This window comes from Melospiza melodia, chromosome 8, assembly GCF_035770615.1.
Source record: "Melospiza melodia melodia isolate bMelMel2 chromosome 8, bMelMel2.pri, whole genome shotgun sequence".
Taxonomy (NCBI): domain Eukaryota; kingdom Metazoa; phylum Chordata; class Aves; order Passeriformes; family Passerellidae; genus Melospiza; species Melospiza melodia.
This window is the reverse complement of record NC_086201.1, coordinates 34,785,282-34,809,597: the sequence shown is the minus strand read 5'-3', so window position 1 is coordinate 34,809,597 and position 24,316 is coordinate 34,785,282. Positions and strand designations below refer to the sequence as shown.

General features: G+C 40.6%; 1 protein-coding gene across 1 annotated transcript in view; it reads right to left on the bottom strand.

Moving 5' to 3' along the window:
* The window catches only part of SPAG16 (sperm associated antigen 16), a 379,392-nt gene that overhangs the window by 190,716 nt on the left and 164,360 nt on the right, over positions 1-24,316 (bottom strand). Inside the window, exon 11 of the mRNA XM_063162650.1 lies at positions 11,316-11,459. Coding sequence (XP_063018720.1) covers positions 11,316-11,459 — 144 coding nt within the window. The remainder of the gene's footprint in view (positions 1-11,315; positions 11,460-24,316) is intronic.

The window sequence follows — 24,316 nt, the reverse complement described above, 5'->3', positions numbered from 1 at the left end:
CTTCTCAGCCTAAACACTGACTGCTCAAGAGAGAGACACCAGAAATCCCTTCAAACACAAAACACAGGTAATCTAAACCACAGACACAAACACTGTGGCCTTCTCCCTCTGAGCTCCACTTGTTTTATATACACTATCCAGACACAAAGACAGTAATTATCACAAAATAAAAACTTGGTTCCACATCCACATTTCTCAACAGTCAAACAAGTCCTGATGCTCATTCCCAGCTGGGCAACTCCTCCTGCTTCCTGTGCTACTGCAACTGTTTTTGAATCTGGAATTTCCCAAATTACTGCAGCCACACAGCTTGAGGGGAAGCACAGAAACACAATAAATGACTGTGCAATTCATACCTGGAGTTTGTGCTCCAGACAAAATCTTGTAAACACTCTAAATATTTGGGGGTTATTTCCAATTCAAATATCTTAGATATTGCCTCAATTGAATTGCCATTCTCTAGTCAACTCTAACACTAATGTTTGTTATTTTAACAGCTGCACTTTAGGAAAGGCTCGTTTTAACAATATAACAAACACAGATATCTCCTTAGCCACTCCACTAGAACCCTTGCAGCAGACCTGAGGGAAAATACAATTGCCTTTATTGCACAGAAGAAAGCAATAATGAACCGAGGATGTTAAAGGCATCAAGATTCTAATTGCACTCAGAAACATAACACAAGAGATTCTATTAAGAGAGATGTTTTGATGTGTATAACAACCCTGAACAGAGTCAGAGCAACATGGCCAGGATCAGAGCAGTGAACTGAGACTCCCCAGCCCCAGAGAGATGGCAGCTCCCTCTGCATCTCCAGCTCTCCAGCACAAAATGCTGATGAGGCCAGAAGAAAAGCTAAACTACTCAAAATCTGAACCACCAAAGTGAACAACAGGTTTCTTTCTCACAGCCTTAATAAATGATCAGCAAAATTGAACTGCTTCTGGTGACTCACAGGCAGCAAGAGCTGCAGGAACTGAAAATCAGACAGATGTACAGAAAAAGAAACCAAGAGCTCCTTGAAGAGCAGGCAAATTTCTGCAAAACTTTCAGAGAACACACTCATGACTTCAATGAAGCTGAACTAATAGGTTTAGAAATATCCCATTTTATTGATACTCTATAAAGAGATTTCAACTGCCTATTCCTCCACTCTTTCTCTATCAAAGTGGTTATCATATAGAAATTACTTTTTTTCTTTCAAGTAAACACCAAATCTAATTACCTCACAGTTGATCAGAAAGTTTCCTTGCAATTTCTAAGTCAAAACAATTACATCCATATGGTGATTCTTAATAACTAAATGATGTTTTTTTCAGAAAGAGAAATTGTAAAGAGAAAGATTAAACTTCACACCTCTTTTGTGAAATTGATAATCACAGTATCTTTTCAACCTAATATCAGAGTGTTTTAAAGCCCTCCAAATTAAATATGTCAGTTTTCAGATGTAAAATTCAGATAATGGCAGAATGTAGCACATGAGGTCATCACTTAAGCAAAATAATACCATTTCTGTGTAAGGTAAACATTCAGAACAATTGAAAACTATTACCTTATGGGCAAGCATAGATGAAGATAAGGTAATTAAATAAGAAATTAAATAATACTACACAAAGACCAGCTTACTTTCTATCCCCATTAGGATTTCTAATGCACCCAAGGTCACACATTGTGGGTATGAAGATTGAGGTTTTGTAAAGAGCCTTTACAGAGATGTTCTGCATCTGTGATGGAGGGGCTGCAAATTCATCAGTAGAAATGGCTTTAGTTTATCAAGAGGATGCAGTCACTGGTGTTGAAGTTCAGTGTGTTTAAAGCCACCTGTGAAAGCAACTGCAGAGTTCTTTCAGCAAAGGGCAGCATTTATGACAAAGGTTTTTCTTCCTGTAGTTATTTCAAATATACATCTGAATTGCTCAGTGGGAGGACTGCTGCTTCTGCCAAACCTTTCCTCCTTCTCCTGTCTCCAGCTGTCCTCAGCACTTCTCTCTCCTGCCACTCACTGAATTATTGTAATGGAGATATTATTAGTGAATCACTACCTTGGAGTGGTCACTGTTTTCATTCCTTGTATAAGAAACACAAGCCAAAGGTAGTTTTTCATGGATGAAAAGTGAAGCCTATTCAGTAACCACACTATGGAATTGCACACTGTTTGCTTTCTAAAATCAATATAATGAAAGACTCTCCAGGTTCCATGCAATAGGAACATTCTTTGGTCTTTTTATTGATGGGGAAAACTACTTCTGTAGAGCAGAGGTAAGAGGTAACAGCCTTGGAGAACATGAATGGCCTAATTATGAATGTATCTGGAGGCAAACCTTCCAGGTGGCATGTGGGCTGCCACTACAACCACCTCAGAGACAGAAGATGAGAAGCACTGGGGTAAAGCAGGCAACTGAGGATTTGGCAACAAAGAAAATCTCCAGAAGTTTGGACACCTGCTGGGAGCCCTAGCCTGTGTGAGGAAATTCTCCTCAGAAAAAAGCCAAATACTGAACAACAAATCAGGATCTAAATCTGTAGCAAAGTTCCAATTGTTATCAGCCCATGTTTTCATGCTTTTCAGCATTGCAGAACTGAGCTCTCCAAAGAAACTGAAAATGAGATACAAATGAGATTCAGTTTTTTCTTGAAATAGATACTCACCAATAGTTAACAGAGCTCTTTGAAATGAAAACATACTTTATGTATATATTTACATCTCAAAACCCCACAGAGAATAACCAACAGTGCCACATGCCAGAAGAGATTAGAATGGGTAGAAACATTTGGCTTTTGGGAGTGGGTGGAAGGGGAAAAATTTTAATCAAATCCATTACCTGGTTATTGATTTCTCTTTGCCAGACTGATCCTGTAGAATACTTATAAAGCCTTTGACATTGAGACGTTTGGCCAAAAATATTGGATTAGACTAAGCAAAAGCTGAGCTTCTCGTGTAATCTCTCATATTTCATTTATATGTGATTTATTCCTTTGTCCAGCAGAGGCTTTTTATTGATAAAAATAATGAGATTGAGAATCCCAAAGGAAATCTAATGCCCACCCACACATGTTTGTGAGGTAAAAATAGCAGGCTTTGTAAGCTTGAGAGAGAATGATGTTATGTTGAAATTGTTTCCTTGTATAAAAAGTATGAAGCTTTTCAAAGATTTTGAAATAAATAAAGCTACTTTTGAAATTAAAATTTTGCTATACTTGAAAACACCAAGCACACAGTGAATACTGTACTCTGGGGAACTGAATGAAAGACTTCTGAAATAGTTTTTTTTTCCTTGCAGAATAAATGAATACAACTTTTTTTTCTTTGGGCTCCTGTATTAGCTCAGTTTGATAAAACACTTTAACAGATGTCTTGACTGCTAAATATGATGTGTTACATAAAGCCAGTCGGATGACTGAAAATTAATCGTACCACTCAAAAGAAGTTTCTTACCACTGGCAAATTTAGTATGTAATCTGGTAACTAAAGGCTTTATTGAACTATACAGGAATTAATCATCCTCTAAAAAATTAAATCATTATGCCTTTTCATGAAATAAGTGTTCAAAAGTCCTAAGTAGAACATACAGACTATCTCACGTTTCTTTCATAGCTATCAATAGTAGTAAAAGGATAAATAAAACCCATCTGTTTCTGCAGTGAGACCTGAATGAGGTTTTAAAGACTATTTCAAAGCACAAATCAAAATAATTCTATTCCACAGATAGCCAACAGAGACCTTTGTGATTAACCTGAGCCTTACAACTCTTTTTTAACTTAATGCTTAGAGGGGAGTTGGTGGCTTTCAAGTCTCAGCCTTGTTTAATGTATAGTGTGAAACTCAGCATTCACAACTCCAAAGCCAGCAGAGAAAGTGTTCTGTAGCTCATTGTCCATGGACCTTTTATTATCAGTAATCTCCAAATCTCTTCCCTGGGAGGACTGTTGCTCTGGCTGGCTCAGTGGCCAGGCAGGAGGGTGAAGCTGACATTCCCTTCCTCCTCCTCCTCGTCCTCCCTGGCTCCCAGGTGTGCACAGCAGCTCCTGAGCAGCCTCTCCCACCAGGGCCAGTCCTGCCTTGCTTCAGTTCCTCACTCTCCAGCTAAAAGGTGCAACAATGGAACCCTGTAATGTAAACTCTGCTCATGAAACCACTTCCAAGATTTCTGTGCTGTCCATTATTGTTGTTATCTTATTGTAGTGCATATTTCTAGAGTCCCATATATTGTTATGATATTCTTAAAGTCCATACCTTCTTTCGATGTTTGCCTGCGTGTTCTTCATCACGTCGGGGTCACCAATTATTGTTGTTATCTTATTGTACTGCATATTTCTAGAGTCCCATATATTGTTATGATATTCTTAAAGTCCATACCTTCTAGCTGGTTTTCTACCATGTAGCTCCTCTCTGCTGTGCAGTTCTCCTCACGGCTTCACAGGGGCTCCTTCTGGGCTCTCGACCCACCCCCTTTTATCCCAGTGGCCTTCATGAGCTACAGCTGCTGCCCAACCAAGGATCCCGCAGCTGTAGCTCATCCAGAGCAACAGGACCCACCTATCCAATACATAGGACTCTCACTACATATAGATATTCACAAGGACTCCTACTATACTTCAGTTGTTGTATTCTTGTTGTTGTTATAACAATACATATATTCAGGCCCCCACAGTCCATCATGAATCCAGCAGCTCCCTGAGAGTGCAGACAGAACCTATCCCTGGGATGTGCTGCACATCTCCTGCCCGCTCGGGCAGCTCATGCTCAGAACTCAACCCCTCCAAAGGGCATTGCAGAGCCACACAGTGCCTGCCCAGGGAATTACCTGTGAGGTCCAGGGGTTGTGGAAATGGTGTGGGATTGGGCAGTAATCCCATAAAGGTGCACAAATTCTTAACACCACTGGAAAAGCAATGTGGAGCACAACAAACAGGATGGTCCCTGAGCACATCACTGCAGAAACTATTTCATAACAGGGTTTGAAATGGTCCCTGAATTTCCAGCCTGCTCATCTCCAGGAGCTTCTTTTGGTTCTGCTGGCTTACATGTACAGGGTCACCTTGGTGTGACTGCTGACCCAGCCTGGGCAGTGCCTCTGAAGGAAGGGTGATAAAAACCAACAGTTGAAAATCACTGACTCCAAACCTCTCTTAATTTCTTCCTGGGGACAGATTTTTTGCAGACCCCAAAAGAATATGTGAAGGTCTCTTCTAAGAGAGAGCCTGCAGTAGCATAGTCAAATCCCACTGCTTAATGCTAAATTACAGTTTCCATGCAGACAAATGCTGCTGCATTTCACTAAAACAAACAAACATTAGATTGTAGCAACATCTTGTAGATCCTGGAATGATAACTTCAGCAGTGACTGTTTGTTGTCTAAGTCCCCCTAGTTCCACCAAACAACTACAGCATCAAATCTTGGAAGCCAGAACATTAAACAACATGGCATCATAGATAATTCCTGCTTCTTTTCATAGAAATAAAAATGAATTGAAGAATGGCATTAGGAATTATTCAAGTACAAGGAGAAATACATTTGATGTTAGTGGAATGTTTTAAATTATCTTGCTACTGTGACTAAAGAACCTACTCTTCCCTGTATGTCATCAAGTGCTTTTCATTTGCTGAGGCTTTGTGGGTCCTGTACCATCTTAGCTATTTAAATGATATTATTTGTAATTTGTAACTAAGAAAGCAGTCATTTATCTTTAGTACCAGATTTTGTGTGGTTCTCTTCATACCCTGCAGATGTTTCTCACCACACATTCTACCTGAGGACATTATGATTGTCAAGAAGATTGGTGTGGATTTATGCTTCAGCAGCTCCCAGGACTGGGACACTCCTGAGCAGCACAGCCTGTGGGGAGCCAAGAGCAGCAGGGGTGGGGGATGAATAAAGCAGCACACCTTGTAATTCACCTTGATAATCAAAGCACTTGGGGCTCCCAAACTACAAAGGCACGTCCACTGAGAAATTCACAAGTGGTGCCTAGACCTGCCAAGCTGTCAAGCCTGATTTTTGCTCCTCAGTGTTTCCCTCCAAGCACAGAGTCCTGTGAGATGCAGTGAGCAAGGAGCAGTGTCAGCCTGTGCCTGCTGCCTCAGAACATCTGAGCCTGCCTGGATCAAACCCAGCTGCCTCTCCTTTCCGGGACTGCCCTCCCTCCCATCACTCCTCAGAGGTTTCTCCATTCCTGTTCTGCTGGGCTTTTCAGTCCCTTCCTCCATTCCTGTTCTGCTGGGCTTTTCAGTCTCTCCTTCTTCCACACAAAGTCATCTCTGGAGAGCTTCTTCACAAATGACACAATCAAAAAAGAAATTAAAATAATGTAAAAAAAAAATAAAATTAGGGGCTTACCTGAGTAAGAATTAATTTAACTTTCAAAGTTTATTCTGACTTCAATTCTGCTCAGGAATTTACTTTTTAAGAGGATTTTATGAAAAAAAAATTCTGAGAAGTTTTGTATGATGAGAAAATAACTTCCACTATGATAGAGTCTTACATATACAATTTTGTATTTATCAGACACTGCTCTTGAAAACTTTGAGCAAATATCATTATTCTGGTTCTTTTTCCCCACTCTGGATTGTCAGCAACATTTTGGACTTGGTCTTGAGCACTTGAACAGAGCTCAGTTACCCAGAGCCTGCTACAGAATTGCCCTAAAATCTTGAGTGAATTCAAGCCCACCTGGAGCTGCATTCCCTCCACAGCTCATTCAATCTCTCTCCAATTCCTCACATCCTTCTTCCACAGATTCTGCTAATTCTCTCTCTACAGGGTTGTCTTTCTCCTATATCCATGTACAGGTTTCATCTGAGTAACATAAGCTCCTCCAGCTTTGAGAAATACCACCCAGACATATATAAATACTTATGCTCTGGAGAACATGGATTTTTATTTCATCTTTCCCTTGCTTCCCCTCATTGGCAACTTCTTCAAGGGTATCAAACATTACATGCCTTTATTTGCATGTTTGGTGCATGAACATACTTATTCTACCTTTCCTTTAGTTTTTTCTACTAATTACTAACTGCCTACATGTTTTCCAACAGCAACAGGACTTTTACCTGTGTGGATTTTCTCTAAGTGCTGTGGCAATTTTTATATAATAATAATAAATCGATAACAGTTTTGATTTCTTTCCTCAGGAACTCAGGAACACCAGAAACTCTGCTTCTTTTTTAGGAGAACAGGACATTACAAAGGAGTTGACAATCTGTCAACTTTCAATGCAAGTTTTAAATAGCTTCAAGAACCTACAGTTTGTAGTTCAATTCAGAAATTCATTGTATTCCACAGAACCAGACAATATTTGCATTAAAAGGGCTACAAACATTTTAGAAGAGTTGACTTGATTAATATTTATGAATATATTAAGGACATTACATATTATACTAGCCCACAGGCAGGGCAAGAATATAATATTTTACTGTTCACTGGGATTTATCAGACATTAACACACACTTCTGCTATGCTGCAGAGCTTAATTCTTTAGCCACCCAGGAAGGTTAGTAACAAAGATAAATAAATCTAGTACATGCCATGAAACACCTTTGTGTAATTAGAGTATGGTCCTTAGAGGTACAGCATTAACATCCTCAACTTATCCTGGAAATTGGCAGAAGATGGAGATTTTTGTTTGCTATTTCAAATATCTGAGCCACCTGGCACACACAGGTGCATGACACAGCTCTTCCCCAGCTCTCCAGATTCCAACCACAAAACCTCTGTGTGTCTGTGACAGCAGTCATTCTCATTCCCTCATTCCTTCACATCTAGGAAAGCCACACTGAAAAACAATAAATTTTTCAACAGTGACAGGAGCTTGAAACAGCTAATTCATCTGCAAAGCAGTGTTCAGCCAGACCAGACTAAAAACACTGGTTTTTTTTGAAGTTTGACCAGGTGTCACCTGAGTTTCAAAGCAGGAAGCACTGTTCTCCTCCCTCCTCCCAGCTGCAGATGACAGGAGCTGTTTGAAGTTTTACTTTTATTTTAAAAGCTCAAGGCAATGCTTTACTGTCAGATCAGCAGGGAGCTGCTCTGCTCTCCTCACATGCACAAAGCCAGGCAGCTGCCCTTCATCCCCTGTCCTGGGAGCCACTGCAGGGAGAACACACGGGGCACCCAAAGCCTGTGTGCTGCCCCAGGAGCGACACAGCAGCAGCCTTGGAGCCTCAGCACAGTGTCACCTCACCCTGCTTTGATCACAGGTGAAACAGAGGTGGCTTTCAGCATGAAATCACTGTGGAATGAAGCACACTGTCAGCGGGGGCATGAGGGGGGAGACTCCTCCACCCAACAACTCTTTGCCCCTAAGGCTCTGTGATGATGCTTAAGGACACAGTCCTGGCAAAGCTCCTAAGGACAATCCTCATTTCTCTAATCCAGAGCCTAAACCACACCTTTACCTTGGTATTGCTACTTCCTGGAGACAATGAGGATATATAAACCCAACTTTGAAGCACTTTAGCTTCAAGTCTCTAGATCTTGCCAGCCACCTGGCAGCTTTACCCCTGTTTACACAGTGGTGGCACAGAGACAACCATGAGAAAGCCCCTTGCTCAAGTAATACTCTGTGAGCACATAAACCCCCAGATTTCTGGGATTTTAAGTCATTTGTATGTTCAGAAGCATCAGTGAAATGCCCATCACAGCTCCCCTCAAATCATTAGATTTTGGGTTATTATTGCAGGATGCTGTGGCAGGTGATCTGAGAGCAGACTCGTGTGCCTGCACACAGAACACTTCCCACACCAGAGGTGCAGGTTGTTCTAAACCTGATTTTACAGAGAGAGAAGAAACTCAGAGAAGTGATCTCACAGAGAACAAACAGGAAAGACTATACAACTATGGAAGTTCTACACAGGTCACCACTTAATAGCCCAGTGGAACAAAAATATTTTTCTTTTTCACTTCTGGAGTGAACATCACTGCAAATCTTTAAACAAGATTTGCAACGGAACAAAACTAGAAGTTATCTACATTTGATTCCAGAAAAAGAAAAAAAAAATCTATTAGAACTGTTCATTTTTACTTAATTGGTTTTCCTTCCGAGAAAAACAGATATATAAAAGTTTCCTATCTAAAAAAAAAAATTAAAAAAATTAAAGTATGATTAAATGTATTCTGCCACATTATGTATTTTATGCAGTAACAGAAGACAATATTTTAACAGCACTGCTTTTGAATCACTCCAGAGCATTCAGCAGGAGTCAATTTATACTGCAAGAGAATAATGATGTACCTCAACTCATTTTAATTTCAATAATTGAATGAGAAATAGGAAAGCCTATTGAAAGGACTGTATTCTGGTCAAAGACTAATGAGAAAATAGTTCTGAGTCTCTGAGTCAGCGGGTGTCATGGTAACAATGCATTATCGAAATCTGATTAGTATGGCCAGCAGCCTTATAAATGATAACATGCTCTTCTAATTGTATTTCCCTTTCTTCCCCTGTGCTAAGTTTTACATTCACAACAGGTAAGAGGAAAAGGCAGGATTTTGTTTATCTGCAAGTTTAAACCATGTCCAGCACTAACAAACTCTGAAATCTGTCATGCAGCAATAGATAAATTTTCCTACCACCTTAAAACAAGCTTCCATTTCTCTCCTCCTGTATTACATGTAATTATTTAAGTTAAATATTGTCCTCTTCTTTTAAATGTAATTATTTCTAAAGATATACAAATGAAAAAGAGAACACAGTGAAAATGCAAGCATCTTAAGAAAAAGTCTATTTTTCTTAGGAGAAAGTGATGCAAGAGAAGAGTAAATGCATGTTTAATTCATCCCAGAAAGCGTGACTCCTGCTCCTTGAGGTTTTGAAAAGAAGGAGGGGATTTTCTTGTGTTTAGAGGACTATGTCTGCCTTTGGTAGCTCATTACAAACTCAGAAATCAGGAGGAACCATGAAATTAAATAGGATACATTTCCTCCTCGTGAAGAAGAGAGCTAATATTGCTCAATAAAATAAACACAATGAAAATACAAGGTTGAAGGCTTAATAATGCTCCTTTTATAACCAAGCCTCAGGTGAATAGCCTGGCAGACCTTTATTATACTAACAGTAAAGAACTCTATTTAAAATGCTGCCTCACAAATCTGATGCAAACTAATTTCAACATATAGAAGCTGAGCCTTATCAAATGCATTTTAGTTTTGAGAGTAAAATGGTGTCCTATTTTTCAACAGAAAGGTGAAAAAATCTACTTCATGTTTGCCCTATTTCCATGACCCTTGTAACTTAAATATTTAATTTGTATTTTCCATGTTCACCTTCATTTATTAATTCAGCTTCAAATCATTAAGATGAAAGGGCAGGAAAGCTCATATTCTTTAGGTAAACCCAAATATTCTTAGTCATATGACAAATAATGCATAATACAAGAAATCAACTTTTCAGTATTATTAATAATGGGGCTGTGTTTGCCATAATGCATAAACAGGGAAAAAATTAATATAGCAAGGCCTGAAAAGCTTATTACTCCTTGTTACATGCACTGCTATAGGGACAGAGTTTAAGGTGTACAAAATATTAAAAGCCATCAGTCTGAAGTCAACATTGTGAGAGGCAGAGGAACATTTTATCTACATGTTTGGGAATTCAGCAGAGTGCAGGGGGAGAACACAGAGGCAGCAAAGCAGGGCAGTGGATGGAGGAGCTCCAGGAGGGAGCAGGGCCTGTAAAAGGACTTGTGGGAACCCAGAACATCCCTCTGGCTGTCCAGAACAGCCAAGACCCCTGCCAGGGGGCACAGAAGCCCTGGCACAGAGCCCAAAATGCCCCTGTGGTTTTGATTATGACCCTCGGAGCAAGTTACCAACCTTAGATGGAGATCAGCAAGCCACAACAGTTTAACTGCAATAATACTGAAGTTATCACAGGGTGAAAAAGTAGATTTTGGGGTTTTTGGTATGGGGGTTCAGGAGGCAAGATGGAGGGATCTGGGCATGTCCAGCCTTTCTCCTTCTCCTTCTTGGCCTCCATCTTCAGCTGTGCTGTTGGCACTTTTAGACTGGTTTAGAGTAGAAGCTCACTGTCTAACATAGGTGATATGTATTGGAAAGTAATTGTAAACATTGTACACATAGTTTTTAGTATAAAGACATAACACAGCCCGGGGGGCAGGCAGAGTGCCTGGAACTGTCTTGCTGAGCTGACCTTGGCAGGGCAGGAGAAAATTTTTTATAGATAAGATACAATAAACAACCTTGAGACCTAGAAATGAAGAGCTCTGACTCATTCTTCAGGCACTCGGGCTGGGAAAAGAGACTTTGAACATTTCTGGGGGTCACTCTGAGCAGCAAAAGATGCTGAGAGGCACTGACCTGGGCCTGAAGCAGCAGCCTGAGAGCCAGTCCGTGTGTCCCTCCCCTGTCAGGAGGATGTTCCCATCGGGGAAGCCCCACGTCTTCCAGAGGTGGTCATCACCGCCCGTCAGCACGATGTTCTTCCGGGGGTGTAAAGCCAAGCTGCAGGAGAAGAGAAAGGCAGGTTATGTTCTGTACCAGCTCCATTTCATAGGAAACACATGAGATCCATTTAACTCAGGGCAAGAGCCCCAGGAGTCTGATTCTGGATGGACTGAGCAAATGGCGATGCTTTCTAAGCTCATGAGAATTCAAAATACACGCTGTGGAGATGAGCTGCTGCTGCTGGTGCTGAAGACAAAAGAACAGAACTGATTTCTATGAAACCAAAATTGTTTTCACACTCTCTTCAAGTTCCACTTAACACTCAAACAATGCTTTGAAATACTTTGTTTGGTTATGTTCTGACAAACATGCAAGAGGGTAACAAGCTGCACCAACATCATTAACATTCCCACTTATCCAAAATAATTCCAAAAAGCACCGATGTCAGCCTATCCCCACTTGTGCCCACAGGTGTAAAGTCTGCTACCACTGTGAAATAACTGAAATGATAATTACAGTCCAGGAGCTACAGGCATTGCCAGCACTTTAGAGCCCATTCACTGGGACTAGGTCAGAAAATTCATTTCAATTCTGTACTCAAAATGTGTTCCATGTTTTCATTTTTAATATGTGGCACGCTGTGATGTAATGGAAATCATACACTTAACACGCCCGTAGACTGAAAACTCAGTTTATTTTTGATTTAGCAACTGCAGTGCAGCTCAGAATGGATCCAGGGAAGAAAATCAATCTGTTGGAAAGATAACAAGAAGAGTATTTCATATGGATTTGGTTATTTGATTTAAATCATTGTAATGCCTTACTATTTTGTTGAACATCAAAAAGTTCTAGTAGTTGATTTTAGTCCCAGGAGTGGCTTCTTTAGGCAGATTAAATCTGGAATTCAGACTCAAACTGCAGTAATGGGGAGAAGAATCACAACCTGTGTGTGCACCTATTTCAGCTGTGCATCGGGGCCGACAGGTCGGAGAGAAAAAAGCTTATTAAAGCAGAATGAGAGGAGAGAGACAGACAATGCTAAGCACCCAGATGGGGAGAAAAGAGAGGACTTAGAAGGCACAATGTCATAAAAACTTCTTTTTTATTAGCACCTTTCTCCTGCACTCAATTTTGTTTCATAAAATTCCTAAACCAGAACCACAGCATCTACTATAGTGGGAAAAATAATTCCCTCTATCAAACCCATGCTAAAAATATATTTATGTCAACTAGAATTTCATCAGAAAACATCTTTTCTTGCAGTTTAATGCCCAGCCTAGGAAGATTCCTACAGACTCCTCAGTTGAATCCATCTGCTCGAGCGAGGAGCCTGGGATTTACTCATTCTCCACTTTCTTAGAAAAAAATGCTTTCTATCTTCTCCTAAAGAGGATAAACTTCCTCTGCATTTATAGGAAAAAAGAGAAGGAGGCAATGATGCTATTTAAATTCTCCAGAGATGCACAGAGAGCAGTTGTATCACTCAGATTGGCCACAGCAGATATCTAGAAGAGCAAGGGGGGAATAGAGATAAAAGGAGAGAATTAAAGGCTGAGGGAAGGCACCAGTGGCCTGCAAATTACAGGATGAGAAGAGCTGTCCCAGAATCCCTCTGCTACAGAGACCTCTGAAGCACCAACAACCCCACTGCTGCCTTCTGCATGTGCACACAGCTGACATTTTTCTCTTAACCTGCTTCAGACACTTCAGATCCCCTCCAGTTTTCCCCTCCAGATATTTCTGCTCTCAGTGGGGGCTGTTGTGAAGCCTTTCCATCAGCTCTCTTAAAACCTCCTAAAGATCTCCCTTCTCAGTTTCCAAGCTGCATTATACAGCCTTAGATCACCTTCAGGTCACCTTCCATGCAGAGAAAATTTTACCTGGTGTGTTCCTCTAGACCCTGACTCCTCCTGAACAATCCTTACGCCCTGGCCAGGCTGCAGCTGTGCTCTCATCCATCCTCAGCTGCCAGGAACATTCTGCCTACCCTCAACCCTCCCAGTCCAGCTTCTGCCACGCCCAAACTTCTGCAGTGACCACCAGACATTCCTGTGGAGCTTTGGGAAAACCTATAAAGTGAATTTCATACAGAAGAAAATATCTTGCTGTCTGTATGAAGGCTGCAAATTTGTTTTTCACAGTCTTCCCTTTAAATTGCAGAGCTTTTGCAAAATGCTGCTGCTGTCCAATGTTTTTCTTCCTCCATGCCATTTTTACAGGCACACAGTGAACACCATTTAATTAACAGCAAATTTGTGACACAACTGCTGTTGAGCTGCTTCTGAGGAAGGGAAGCCCATTCATCCAAAAGGCATTCTATATGCAGCATTAATTAGGCACCCTTGTCTTCGTTTCTGGCAATCCAGCCTTGTATAGATTTTTGCTTCATCTCTGTTCACAGGGTCTAATTATTTCCAGCACAGAAGACTTTGGGTGGATTGGAATGGAAATCAATAATGGAACATGTGTGATAGGAACATTAGTTTTCTCCTCCTCCTCCTTGGGGATAAAGTGGGATCAGTGGAGACTCAGCCAAGAAAAAAAAAACAAACCCAACAAAAAAAACCCTCTGGGAGATTTGCTGCTGTTGAGTATATAAATACCCTTGTTTATACAACTCACTCTGGCATTATAAGACATTCTCATCTCTTCAGCACTTGCCATGGTAGATATATAGTACTCCCAGTAATTTGCTTTCAAAACAATCATCGATTATTTTAATTTATTATGACTGAGCCATAAATAAAAATACAGTTTCTTCAGATGCAAAATACTTTCAGTCTCAGGGCTTTCCACACTTGACCACATCACACAAAATCAACCTTCAGGTCAGGAAGTGCTGCCCCCAGAGGGGCCTGAGGAACATCAGTTGGGGGTTTAATACAGCCACTCACTTGAGGGAGGGCAGAGCTCAGATCCATGTGGAGGAGAATTTCCTGGCACCAGGGTTACTGAAACACTGGAACCAATGTGCCATGGGCAGCCTGCTCTCCCAGCTCCCAGCACACCCTCAGGTATTAGACAGGTAGATGGGTTCCATCATGGTTAGGAGAGGGACTGGGCATTCCACACACAAAACTGACACTGCTTGGATGTGAAATAAAAACATAAATTGTCTCAAAATTAGGCACTGAGAGAATGAAAACCACAAAATTAATGACCAGTTTAGTACTCCTAAGTGACTTATCCAGCCTCACCCAGTTTCTCTGTGGCAGAAACAAGGACAAAATCCAGTTTTCTATAGTTTCACACCCAGGATTTATACAGAAAATATGTTCTCAATATAGACAGCATTCAGCTGCCAAATTCTGATACAGCATTGTACTGGATGCTGCTTGTGATACGTAATTTTTAGAACTTCATGACTTGATCAAATTTATTTGCATTCCTGGGTACTGGCAAAGAGGTTTCTTGTTAATGCCAGTAGCTGCTTTCAGACCAGAAAGCTCTTCTGCTGCATTTCTTACTCCAAAATATGAGAGCAGGAAAGTTCCTGCAAGATTATAAAAAAGCTCTCAAATGCATTTTTCCTAGTGACAAAAAGATTGCAGCCAACATTTTCTTACATAAAAAAATCAGCCTTGCTCGCCATACCTAGCACAGGAAATTTTGGGCTGAGCAGTTATATTTGGGTGAAGTTACAACTGGCTGAAAACCTTGGTTTTATAGTGGAAACTGTTGGGAAATTGCTGATATTTCTTCCTCTGTCATCAAGGTGGGTTTTGGAGGTGAGGATTTGACATGCACTGAATTCCAGAGGATGGATACTGGTTACAGCCTCAGAGGAGAACAAATATATAAATAATATATATATATATATAATATATATAAATAAGAGGGCATTAACAGTCCTACTGAAATCAGTGATATTGTTCACATGCACATACTGTTATATTGCTGGGCTGTGCCCTAAAAATCTACAGAGTTTGTAAAATCTGAAATGTTATTCCGGCCTGATTTTGCTGGACATGAGCCAGTTGTGCTGAGACAAAGGACACATTAATCAGAGCATTAGGAACAGTTCCTGTGGCAATGCATGCATGAAATGCACAACCTAACCATGTTTTCCCACCCATGAGCTGCCACTAAGGTGCTCCCACTCACTTTTGAGGTGCCACCCAGCCAATGCCACCCAGCTTGGGCCCAGGAACAGCTGCTGTGGGATTGATGCTTTAAGTTCTAGCTTTCATATTTTTCAGATTTTGTACTGCATTAGTGTATAACTCCGAACTTCATATGAAGTGTTAGCAAGTTCTCCTCACAGTTTAGTCACACAAAACAATCCAGCCTGAGAACCAAGGACACCATTGCAGCTTCAGGCCCAAAAAGTAAAAATTAAAAAAAAAAAACAACATATTGAGGAGAGCAAACTGAGAGGCTGGGACTTACCCTAGAGCTGCAACTGGACCATTAACCCCAATATGGAAATGGACCAAAACTTATAAAAGTGTGAAAACTCGTGACTTGGGGTCCATCTTGCGCGGAGCCACGGCCAGGCTCTTGTACTGCCCAAGGTGCATTTATTGAAGGCCTTTTAATAAATACCTGTTTTTTTCTTTAACTCTGCCTAGCCTCTGTTCCAGACAGCCTCTTTAGGCATGAGGGAGGTCACTATTCCCTCACACCCATGCTCCAAGGATCTCACTACAAACAAATTTAGCCCACACAGACCAGATCCAGGCATGGCCCATTTTCCCCTCACGGCCAGCTGAGGGGTGCCAGCGGCGCCATGGAAATTCCCTCCCTTCCAAAGGGGAAAGGGAGTGCCAGAAAACACAGAGATCACCCTTTTGCTGCAACACATGCCTTATTTCCCTCCTTACCTACCTGATGGTGGCTGGGGATGAGGAAAAGCAAAGTAAAAACCAAGGTGAGCAGCAGCACTGTGAGGGCAGCGGGAGCAGCTCCGGCCGCTGCCCCACAGAGCCCCTCAGCCACACCGGCCAAGGAAAGGGGACAAACTGCCAGAGAAATGCTCTCAGCTGAGATTTACCTGCCAAAAAATTCAAACTAAACACTGCACAACAACCTAATCAATCATTTTGCCTGTTGCAACTCATCCTCTCTCTAATATAGTCATTTCTGCCACCTTTTTTATCTTGGCTTGAGTTACCTGATCTCACCTGACAGCGTTCTTCAGTAATAATTGCAACACTGACATTTAATTCAGGGTTTTATTATGCAACCGTAGCATAACTGAATAGCTTGCATTGCTGTTTGAGGTCTTAGAATTTATCTAAGAAAAATGGTTTCAATAGAGAAAATAAGAGCTAAAAACAGACAAAAAATGGATAAAGAAAAAAACCCCGACCAAACCATTAAAGAACATAAGAAGGGGGAAATACTCAGAGCACAAAGCTCCTATCTTTTGTTTCATTTATATAAATGCCCATCTGGAAGTCAGTGATAGATCTCAGTCACAGCAATGCTCAAGAAACCCTATCCTGTCTGGTGAAATTCCTGGATGCTTCCCAAGCTCCTATGACTCAGGGTTTGGGAGGGAGAAAACTTGCTAAAATTCTGATACACCTGACGTTAACCTTCTAAACTGGCCAGCAGACCTTGGTACACCCTAGAAAATAATGAGAAAACAGTCTTCCAGAGACTTGAACTTGTATCTCTAGAGGCCAAGCAACCTCCTAACTCACAGTCGAGTTTATGTGCTTGTTCTAGTCTCCATGCACAGAGAATCTTCACTCCCAGCTGTAGAGCAGCAGCAAACATATTTATTCCTGTGAAGTGGAATAAACGCACACACTTTCTAACTTGGCAAACCCAGTTCTCCTCTCAAAAAGAAACAATTTCAGGAACTGGACTCTCCCTACAATATAAAGTGCCTCCAAAAAGAATTGTATTAAACACATCACTCTGTATTAAACTCTATCACTCTGTGATAGAGACACAGTTGTGATAAATTCAGAACATCCATTTTGTGGTGTTCTCTGATCACTTTCTGTTTATCTACTCCATGTGCAATTATGAAAATGCATCAATTTAACTGAGTGTTGTAACCTACCCAGGTTTTACTGCATTAGATCTGACCATGTGCCAATATAAAATCATCTCCTTCTTAAGAACAAAGTTTGGCCCTGGATCAAATCTGAGAAAAAGTCAAAACTATGCTGTTGATCCACGTGTGTTTTCAGAGGTCTCATCCTTTAAAGACACGTGCATATTCCTGAGTTATGCAGTACCAGGAATAGTGCCAATTTCACAGCATAGCAACTTAAAAACATCCATAATCTGGTTTAAGATTGTCTCCTTAATCACATCAGGGCAAAAGGATTTTTCTAGAAGCTTTGTAATAACATACAAAGTGTTTATGTCATTATAGTCTTGTGTATTGCAAACCTCTGCACCCTAACATGAAGCTTTTTATCTAAAATGTCTGTAAAATAACAACAGGCATGAATCTAAATTACTTCTTAAGAGAATCTTTGCTTATTAATTCCTTTGATTGTGCTTACAAGGTTGTTGATAATTACTGCAGGCCACAGGAGGAAAAAAAGAATAAAAATCACTTAGTCTGCAGCATCGGCTGTTACCCATTTCAGAAACAACTCCCTTCTAACCTGCTTTAAACCAGAGCAGCAGGCAAGGAACAAATCACTTTTCTCCACACAGAAAACCACTGTTTATTTTCAGTGCAAAATCTAGGGGTGGGGCTTGGCTCGATTTTTAGATTTATTCAAATTGTCATAACGTTTAGATGCTGACAAAGCTGTGAACAGAAAAAGAGATCAAGTCATTGGGGTATTTTTGGTAAGACTGAGGGTGCTATTAAAGAAACCAACTAACTCAGGAGCTGCTTGCTGTAAAGTAGCTCACAAGCTCTTATTTAATATCTATTTGAATCAATTTTTCAAGCTTAGTCAACTTATTAGGTAAGCAGCATACTTTAGGGAGAAATAATTAAGCCAAAAGCAAAAAGAATGAGAGTAGCAACAAACAAGTAAATGCAATTAAAAAGTTAAAACACTGACATCCTTTCCTAATAGCTTTCCTCTGGAGTGAAAGCTGCACGTCCGTGCCTGAAATGATTTATGCCATGATTCACACTGCCCATCACTCACCTTTTACTATCCCTTCATGAAAAATGCTACATCACTCTTTTAGGGAAAGGCAGCCCCCTAGGAGTGTTAAATCTCAGCATCCAAAAGAGCACTGGAACGAGAGGAGCTGGGATCTGCAGCTTCTGGAAGGGATCACAGCTCTCAGGGCAACTCCAGAGCAGAGGGGAGAGACAGAAAACAGGGACAAAGCTTGGCAAAGGAAGTGCCTCTGTGGGTTTTCACACTGCACCTCTGCTTCTGAACCACTTCATGGGCAGAGAACCAAAGGGAAAGGCAATGTTGGCAAACTTGGCAAAAACTTTCCCTCCTCAACACATCCCTGCTGCCTCCTTTTTTGCCCTTCTCATTGGGTAGAGAGATAATGGCTGGGCTCCCTTTGGAATGAAAGAAACTGCTTTTCTAAAAGGCTATTCTAGCTTGACCAGCTTGAAAAGATGCAGATTGCTTTCCCAAAAGCTTCTACCTGTGGCCTGGTTTGAATTAGTTTCCATCATTACTGTTAGCAATTCCCGGCCTTCTGTTCCATGGCAGCTTTCTCACAGATGATTAGGAGCAGTGCTGTGGTATAAAAGAGTTTGGAAGAAAAAGTACTTGAGACTTGCCAGTTGGTAAATTCTGTTAAATTATCAAGGTTGATAAAGGAAAATATATAAAAATATAATTTGCAATTACAGCATCAAATTAACTCAGATTTCTAAATTACTAAGAAACCAAAGCATTACCTTTTCAAGGTCAGTTTCCTGCCTGTGTTTCTCACTTTTGGAGGCAGAGAAGAATTTAATGCTCTGTGCTTTAGTTCACTATTGTAATGCTGAAAAATGCTTCCATCAACAGAATTAATGGAAACTCTTGTGGGAAGAAAGTTACATAAATAAATAGTTTCTTCACAGTTAGGACTAAGAGGCAAAGTCAGCAGCTGTGAATTGTGTTCTTCCTCTGGTGATCTCCATAACCAGGTGTATGTGTATGAGAGAGAAATGGATTTTGGCTTCAGAAATTCCCTAGTCCCATGATCCCAAGCAGCTGCAGCCCCACAAGGCTGTGCTGAGCCTGCCCCACAGGGTAGGAAGCTTTCCCCACTAAAAGCAGCCATTCCACTTTTCCAGGACATTTCAAGAGAAGAATTTTTCAAGCTGTTCATTCTATTTTCATCTCCTGCACAGAGTTACAGACACATGCTGAAAGGCATCACCTCATCCACCTTGGGCTCAGGAAGGTACACCCAGCACAGATTTTATAATTTCTCCTTGAATAGCTTCTACAACAGCTCTAGGTGGCTTTTTCTGGGACTCAGGCTTCAAAAAGTGTTTTACAGAACACAACCTTCATCACTGTGAGTGCAAATAGGCAAAAAAATTCCCTTAATTTTTCCCTCAGGAATATGGAGAAAGTTTCCCTCTTGCTTTTGTCTTAAAATCTTTAGATATCAGATGGTTGTTACCAACACTGTCTTAAATTAGGCAGTTTTCCAGAGGCTTTTTAGAAGTCATAACCAAACATGGATACAGCATGCCAACTCAGACCTCACCAGCCCTAATTTGGAGTAATTACCCAGCATTAGAGACACAGCATCCCCCTTCACACGTTCCAGAATTAATTTCCTTACTTTGCAACAGCAGTGTACTGTTGACTTTGTTACTTGTTTTTCCTCTTAACTGAGCAAAACCTTTTCCTACCTTGAATTTGTGTATCTCAATTCTTTTCCCTAAATATATCATGTGGCACTTCACTTAATTCCAGTTCTTCTTGCTGATTTCAGACCATCTCTGCAATTTGCCAAGTTTATTTTGAATTCTGATCTGATACAGAAAAGCATTTTCAGATCCTCACAGCTTGGTGTCATCTGCATACTTTATAAGCTACTCTGTATTCCATCCTCCTCTCTGCTAATGAAAACACTGAACAGAACTGATTTCCTAAGCAAATTCCCAAACTGAAATGCAGCCTGTGGAGTTCAACCAAGAAGTTCCTGGCCTAAGCCACTACATTGGTTTGTATTAAAACCCACCCTTTAGAAAGGAACACAATACATTTTAAAACCCTAAATATAGGAAAAGCCATTTCCTCTGCTAAATTGTTGTGATAGTTAATTATCTTGGTTTATTTTTATAGAATTTTACTTTAAAATCAGGCCAGCTGCATATTAAACTCTAATTACTACACCAGAGAAAAAATCCATAGAAAACACTGACTTAGGAGAATTACAGCCTGACTCTTCCATATTCTGCCATGTCATTCCTCAGAATTCCTGGAAGAAATCCTGTGAAGATTAATCCATGGATTAATCTTCATAGGCAGTATGAGTTAAGGATTTCTGAATATTTGGTGAGAGAATCAAGTCATATTCCTGTTTGTTCCTGGCTCTGCTATGGAATTGTGTACAATCACTCACAGAAAATTATTACCCTCTTGGGCAAAGCCAAGCCCTTGGAGACTATGGAACTTCTAGAATGTTTGCTACACAATATTTGGTGTATTTGGCAAATTTTCTTCCCATCTTTCCTCCCCATTTCTTTGACTGTCCATAGGGAAGAAAGTAGAAAGCAAAGCTCTTCAAAACTGGAAAACAACCTTAGAGAGGCCCAGATGCACATAACTTTTTGAAAACTACAAACAGGTCTCAGAATTTCCTTCAACTTCCAGCATGCACAGAGAAAAAGAAGAAATAAGATACTAATTTTGGGGGTCACTTCCAGAGGGAGGAAAAAAACCTGAAGATATATTCCAAGTGTTGTTACTTAGATATTTACATTTTGACAAAGCCCTGAAAATATTCCTTGTAATGCACATTAGCCACAAAAAACAATCTTCAAGGTTGACTCTGCCAGTTGCTACATATTTTTTACCTATTCCTAGACCCAAAAATTATAACATGGAAATGCTTAAGTAAGGGAGTTCCAGCATTTATAAAGATGCATTCAAGAACCCTGACAGAAGAGTTTGGAATAATAAAAACACATATAAAAATGACTGCTGGTACTCATGAGTTTCTCTGACACCTATGGGAGCCTTACAGGCAAGCTGCAGGACTTTTCTGAAAGGAGTTATCTGAAAGGTGTCTTCATTCTGTTTAAATTGTAATGTTTTTCATGACTTACTGATATCTACAAAACAAACACCTGAAGACTCAAAGTCATGCAAGCTACAAATTTTCAATTCAAAGCGTATTTGGAATAAAACACCATTTCCAGAGTCACATCCAAATTAAAATCATGGGATTCCAGATTTCAGTTTTTAGTCTTTGTTAGCACTTTCACCCTCTGCTGCCACTGGCACCACCTCCTTCCATTTACAGACCTCAGATTCATGTTCCAAAGTGGTTCTAAATCTTAGGATGGTCCCAACAACCTAACTGCTCTGCTGTGCCATGGATTCAGCCTATTAAGCAGCTGGCTGGTTTTAAAAAAGTCACAAATAATAATGTCCACTTGACAGAAACATTGAGTTTTAGGGAGCCACTCTGTAAAGCTGCAGTCATCTAAAGGAGCCTGGTCTACTCCCCTGCCATGTGGAGTTAGGTAAGAATCAGAGAGTATCCAGATCTGGAACCCACTAGGACCACGGAATGAACCCCTGGCCCTGCCCAGGACACCCCAACAATCCCACCTGAACCTGACAGCATTTTCCAGATGTTCCTGGAGCTCTGGCAGCTGTGGGGCTATGATCATTCCCTGGGGAGCCCTTCCAGTGCCTGACCACCCGTCCCTTCCCAACATCCAGCCTAAACCTCCCCTGGCAAAGCTTCTAAACCTCCTGGAACACATTATCACATGTACCAAGACTTTCCAACCCTCCATGACCATTTTGTTGGGTGGTGTTGTCTCTGCTGAACATCAGAACTTCTGAAATGATGTTTCTGAAAACCACAGAACCATGTCCACAACTGAGAAGCTATAGCAGCATTAACCTCAAGGGCTGCCATTTATCCTGCTTCCAAAAATTAGTGTTCATTCCCTTCACAGTAGGCTATAGTGAGGGATGAAGAGGAGTTTCAACAAATACAGACTTTTAGGGCAAAGTACAGTCCAGCTTCCAGAGCAGGAAAAAGAGGGACAAAATTGTTGAGAGACTTTAAGTCATCATTCCCATGGAAAGAAACACAGAGTCTATTTATAAATGGATTTGTGGTTTTCTCATATTCTGTGTGAGACTCAAAAAAAGCTGTGAACACCTCAGTTTCATTTTGCCATGACCACTTTGTGTCCCACTGTGTGTGCATCACATGCCTGTTCATGAAAAATAAAAAGCCCATATTCCTACACTGTGGACTGGAGACAAATACTAGTCCACAGAAAATGAAGGACCTTTGAGAATCTGACCAAATACTACCAAAGCCAAGCCCTTGGAGACCATGGAATTTCTAGAATGTTTGCTACACAATATTTGGTGTATTTGGCAAATTCTCTTCCCATCTTTCCTCCCCATTCACTGTCCATAGGCATTGCAGGGAAGAAAGTAGAAAGCAAAGCTCTTCAAAACTGGAAAACAACCTTAGAGAGGCCCAGATGCACATAACTTTATGAAAACTAGAAATAGGTCTCAGAATTTCCTTCAACTTCCAGCATGCACAGAGAAAAAGAAGTTGGAATAGAAGAAATAGAGACTACCAAAACCCCTAACACGTCTAACTAAAATAATTTTTTTACACATTTAAACATCAGTGCTTCATTTTAGAAGCCAGAGAGCTATGAATGAGAAGGGTGCCTGCTTACTTTTGACATGAGAGAGACTCACAGGAAATGTTGTTACCATGCCATCTATTTTGTAAAAAGCTAATGGTGTCCTAGAGGAAGTGGTGGATGAACTGGGCACCACAGCTTGTACCAATCACCCAGCAAAGCCTCACAGACAGACCTGCAAGATTTGCTTCAGATGAGGCACAGGCATGAAGCACAACTCAAATTAGAGTTTCAATTTGAGAGTAAGCACATCTGCATTGCTGCATGTCTCTGCCAAGGCAGTGGCCATTTAGTGACCAGGATCTGGCATGCTGGGGATGGAAGGGCACCAACAGCTGCTGCAGAGATGAAACCTCTGGATGAAATGTTGGGATACTCACTGAGTACCTGCACAGGTGATGTCTGAGCTGTGAACTTTCCAGCAGTACCTCTGTGTGTGACACCAGCTTAATATCACCAAAAAGACCATATAAGTTGTTTGTGGGGTTTTTTTTCCTCTTTAAGTAAAAGCTCAAATTCCTCTAAACTCAAAACACTGGAATATTTTGTACCACTAAAAATAACCCCTTTGTACTCACTAAAACCCAGCAACCTGAAAGCCAAGACTTAATCAGCTTTACCAAAACAGCTGATCAAGTGTAGCTGCACATGGCTCTCTCACACATTCTAATTTTAACATCTGTAGAATACCATTTACATTTGACAAATATACACTGCACACCAACCCCCCATCACGCCTCACAGAGCTCACTATTGCTGCAAATTTAAGAACCACTAGGAAGTCAAGAGTGCAACAGAACTCCATAGTCTATTTGTCATAGGAAAAACAATCATCAATATGGTAATTGCAGAAGTGCAAAATGCACTTTAAAGACCAATGCTGGTAATTTTTTATTCCATGGAGTAGGAAAACTAATGAGGCACATCTTAAATTAGTTTAGGGTAATCCTAAAAGCAGTAAATAATGCTTACTATGTAAGTAGTTTAAAGTAGATTGCTTAAAGTGAAAAACAGACAAGATTCCACTCTAATGTTACAGATGCAGAAACAGAGGAATTTAAATCACCATTAAATGGACTATTTTTATTACCATCAATTACTCAAATTCGGCAAAATACTTCACATCACATTAACTCCAATTTTAATACGATCCATTTTCAAA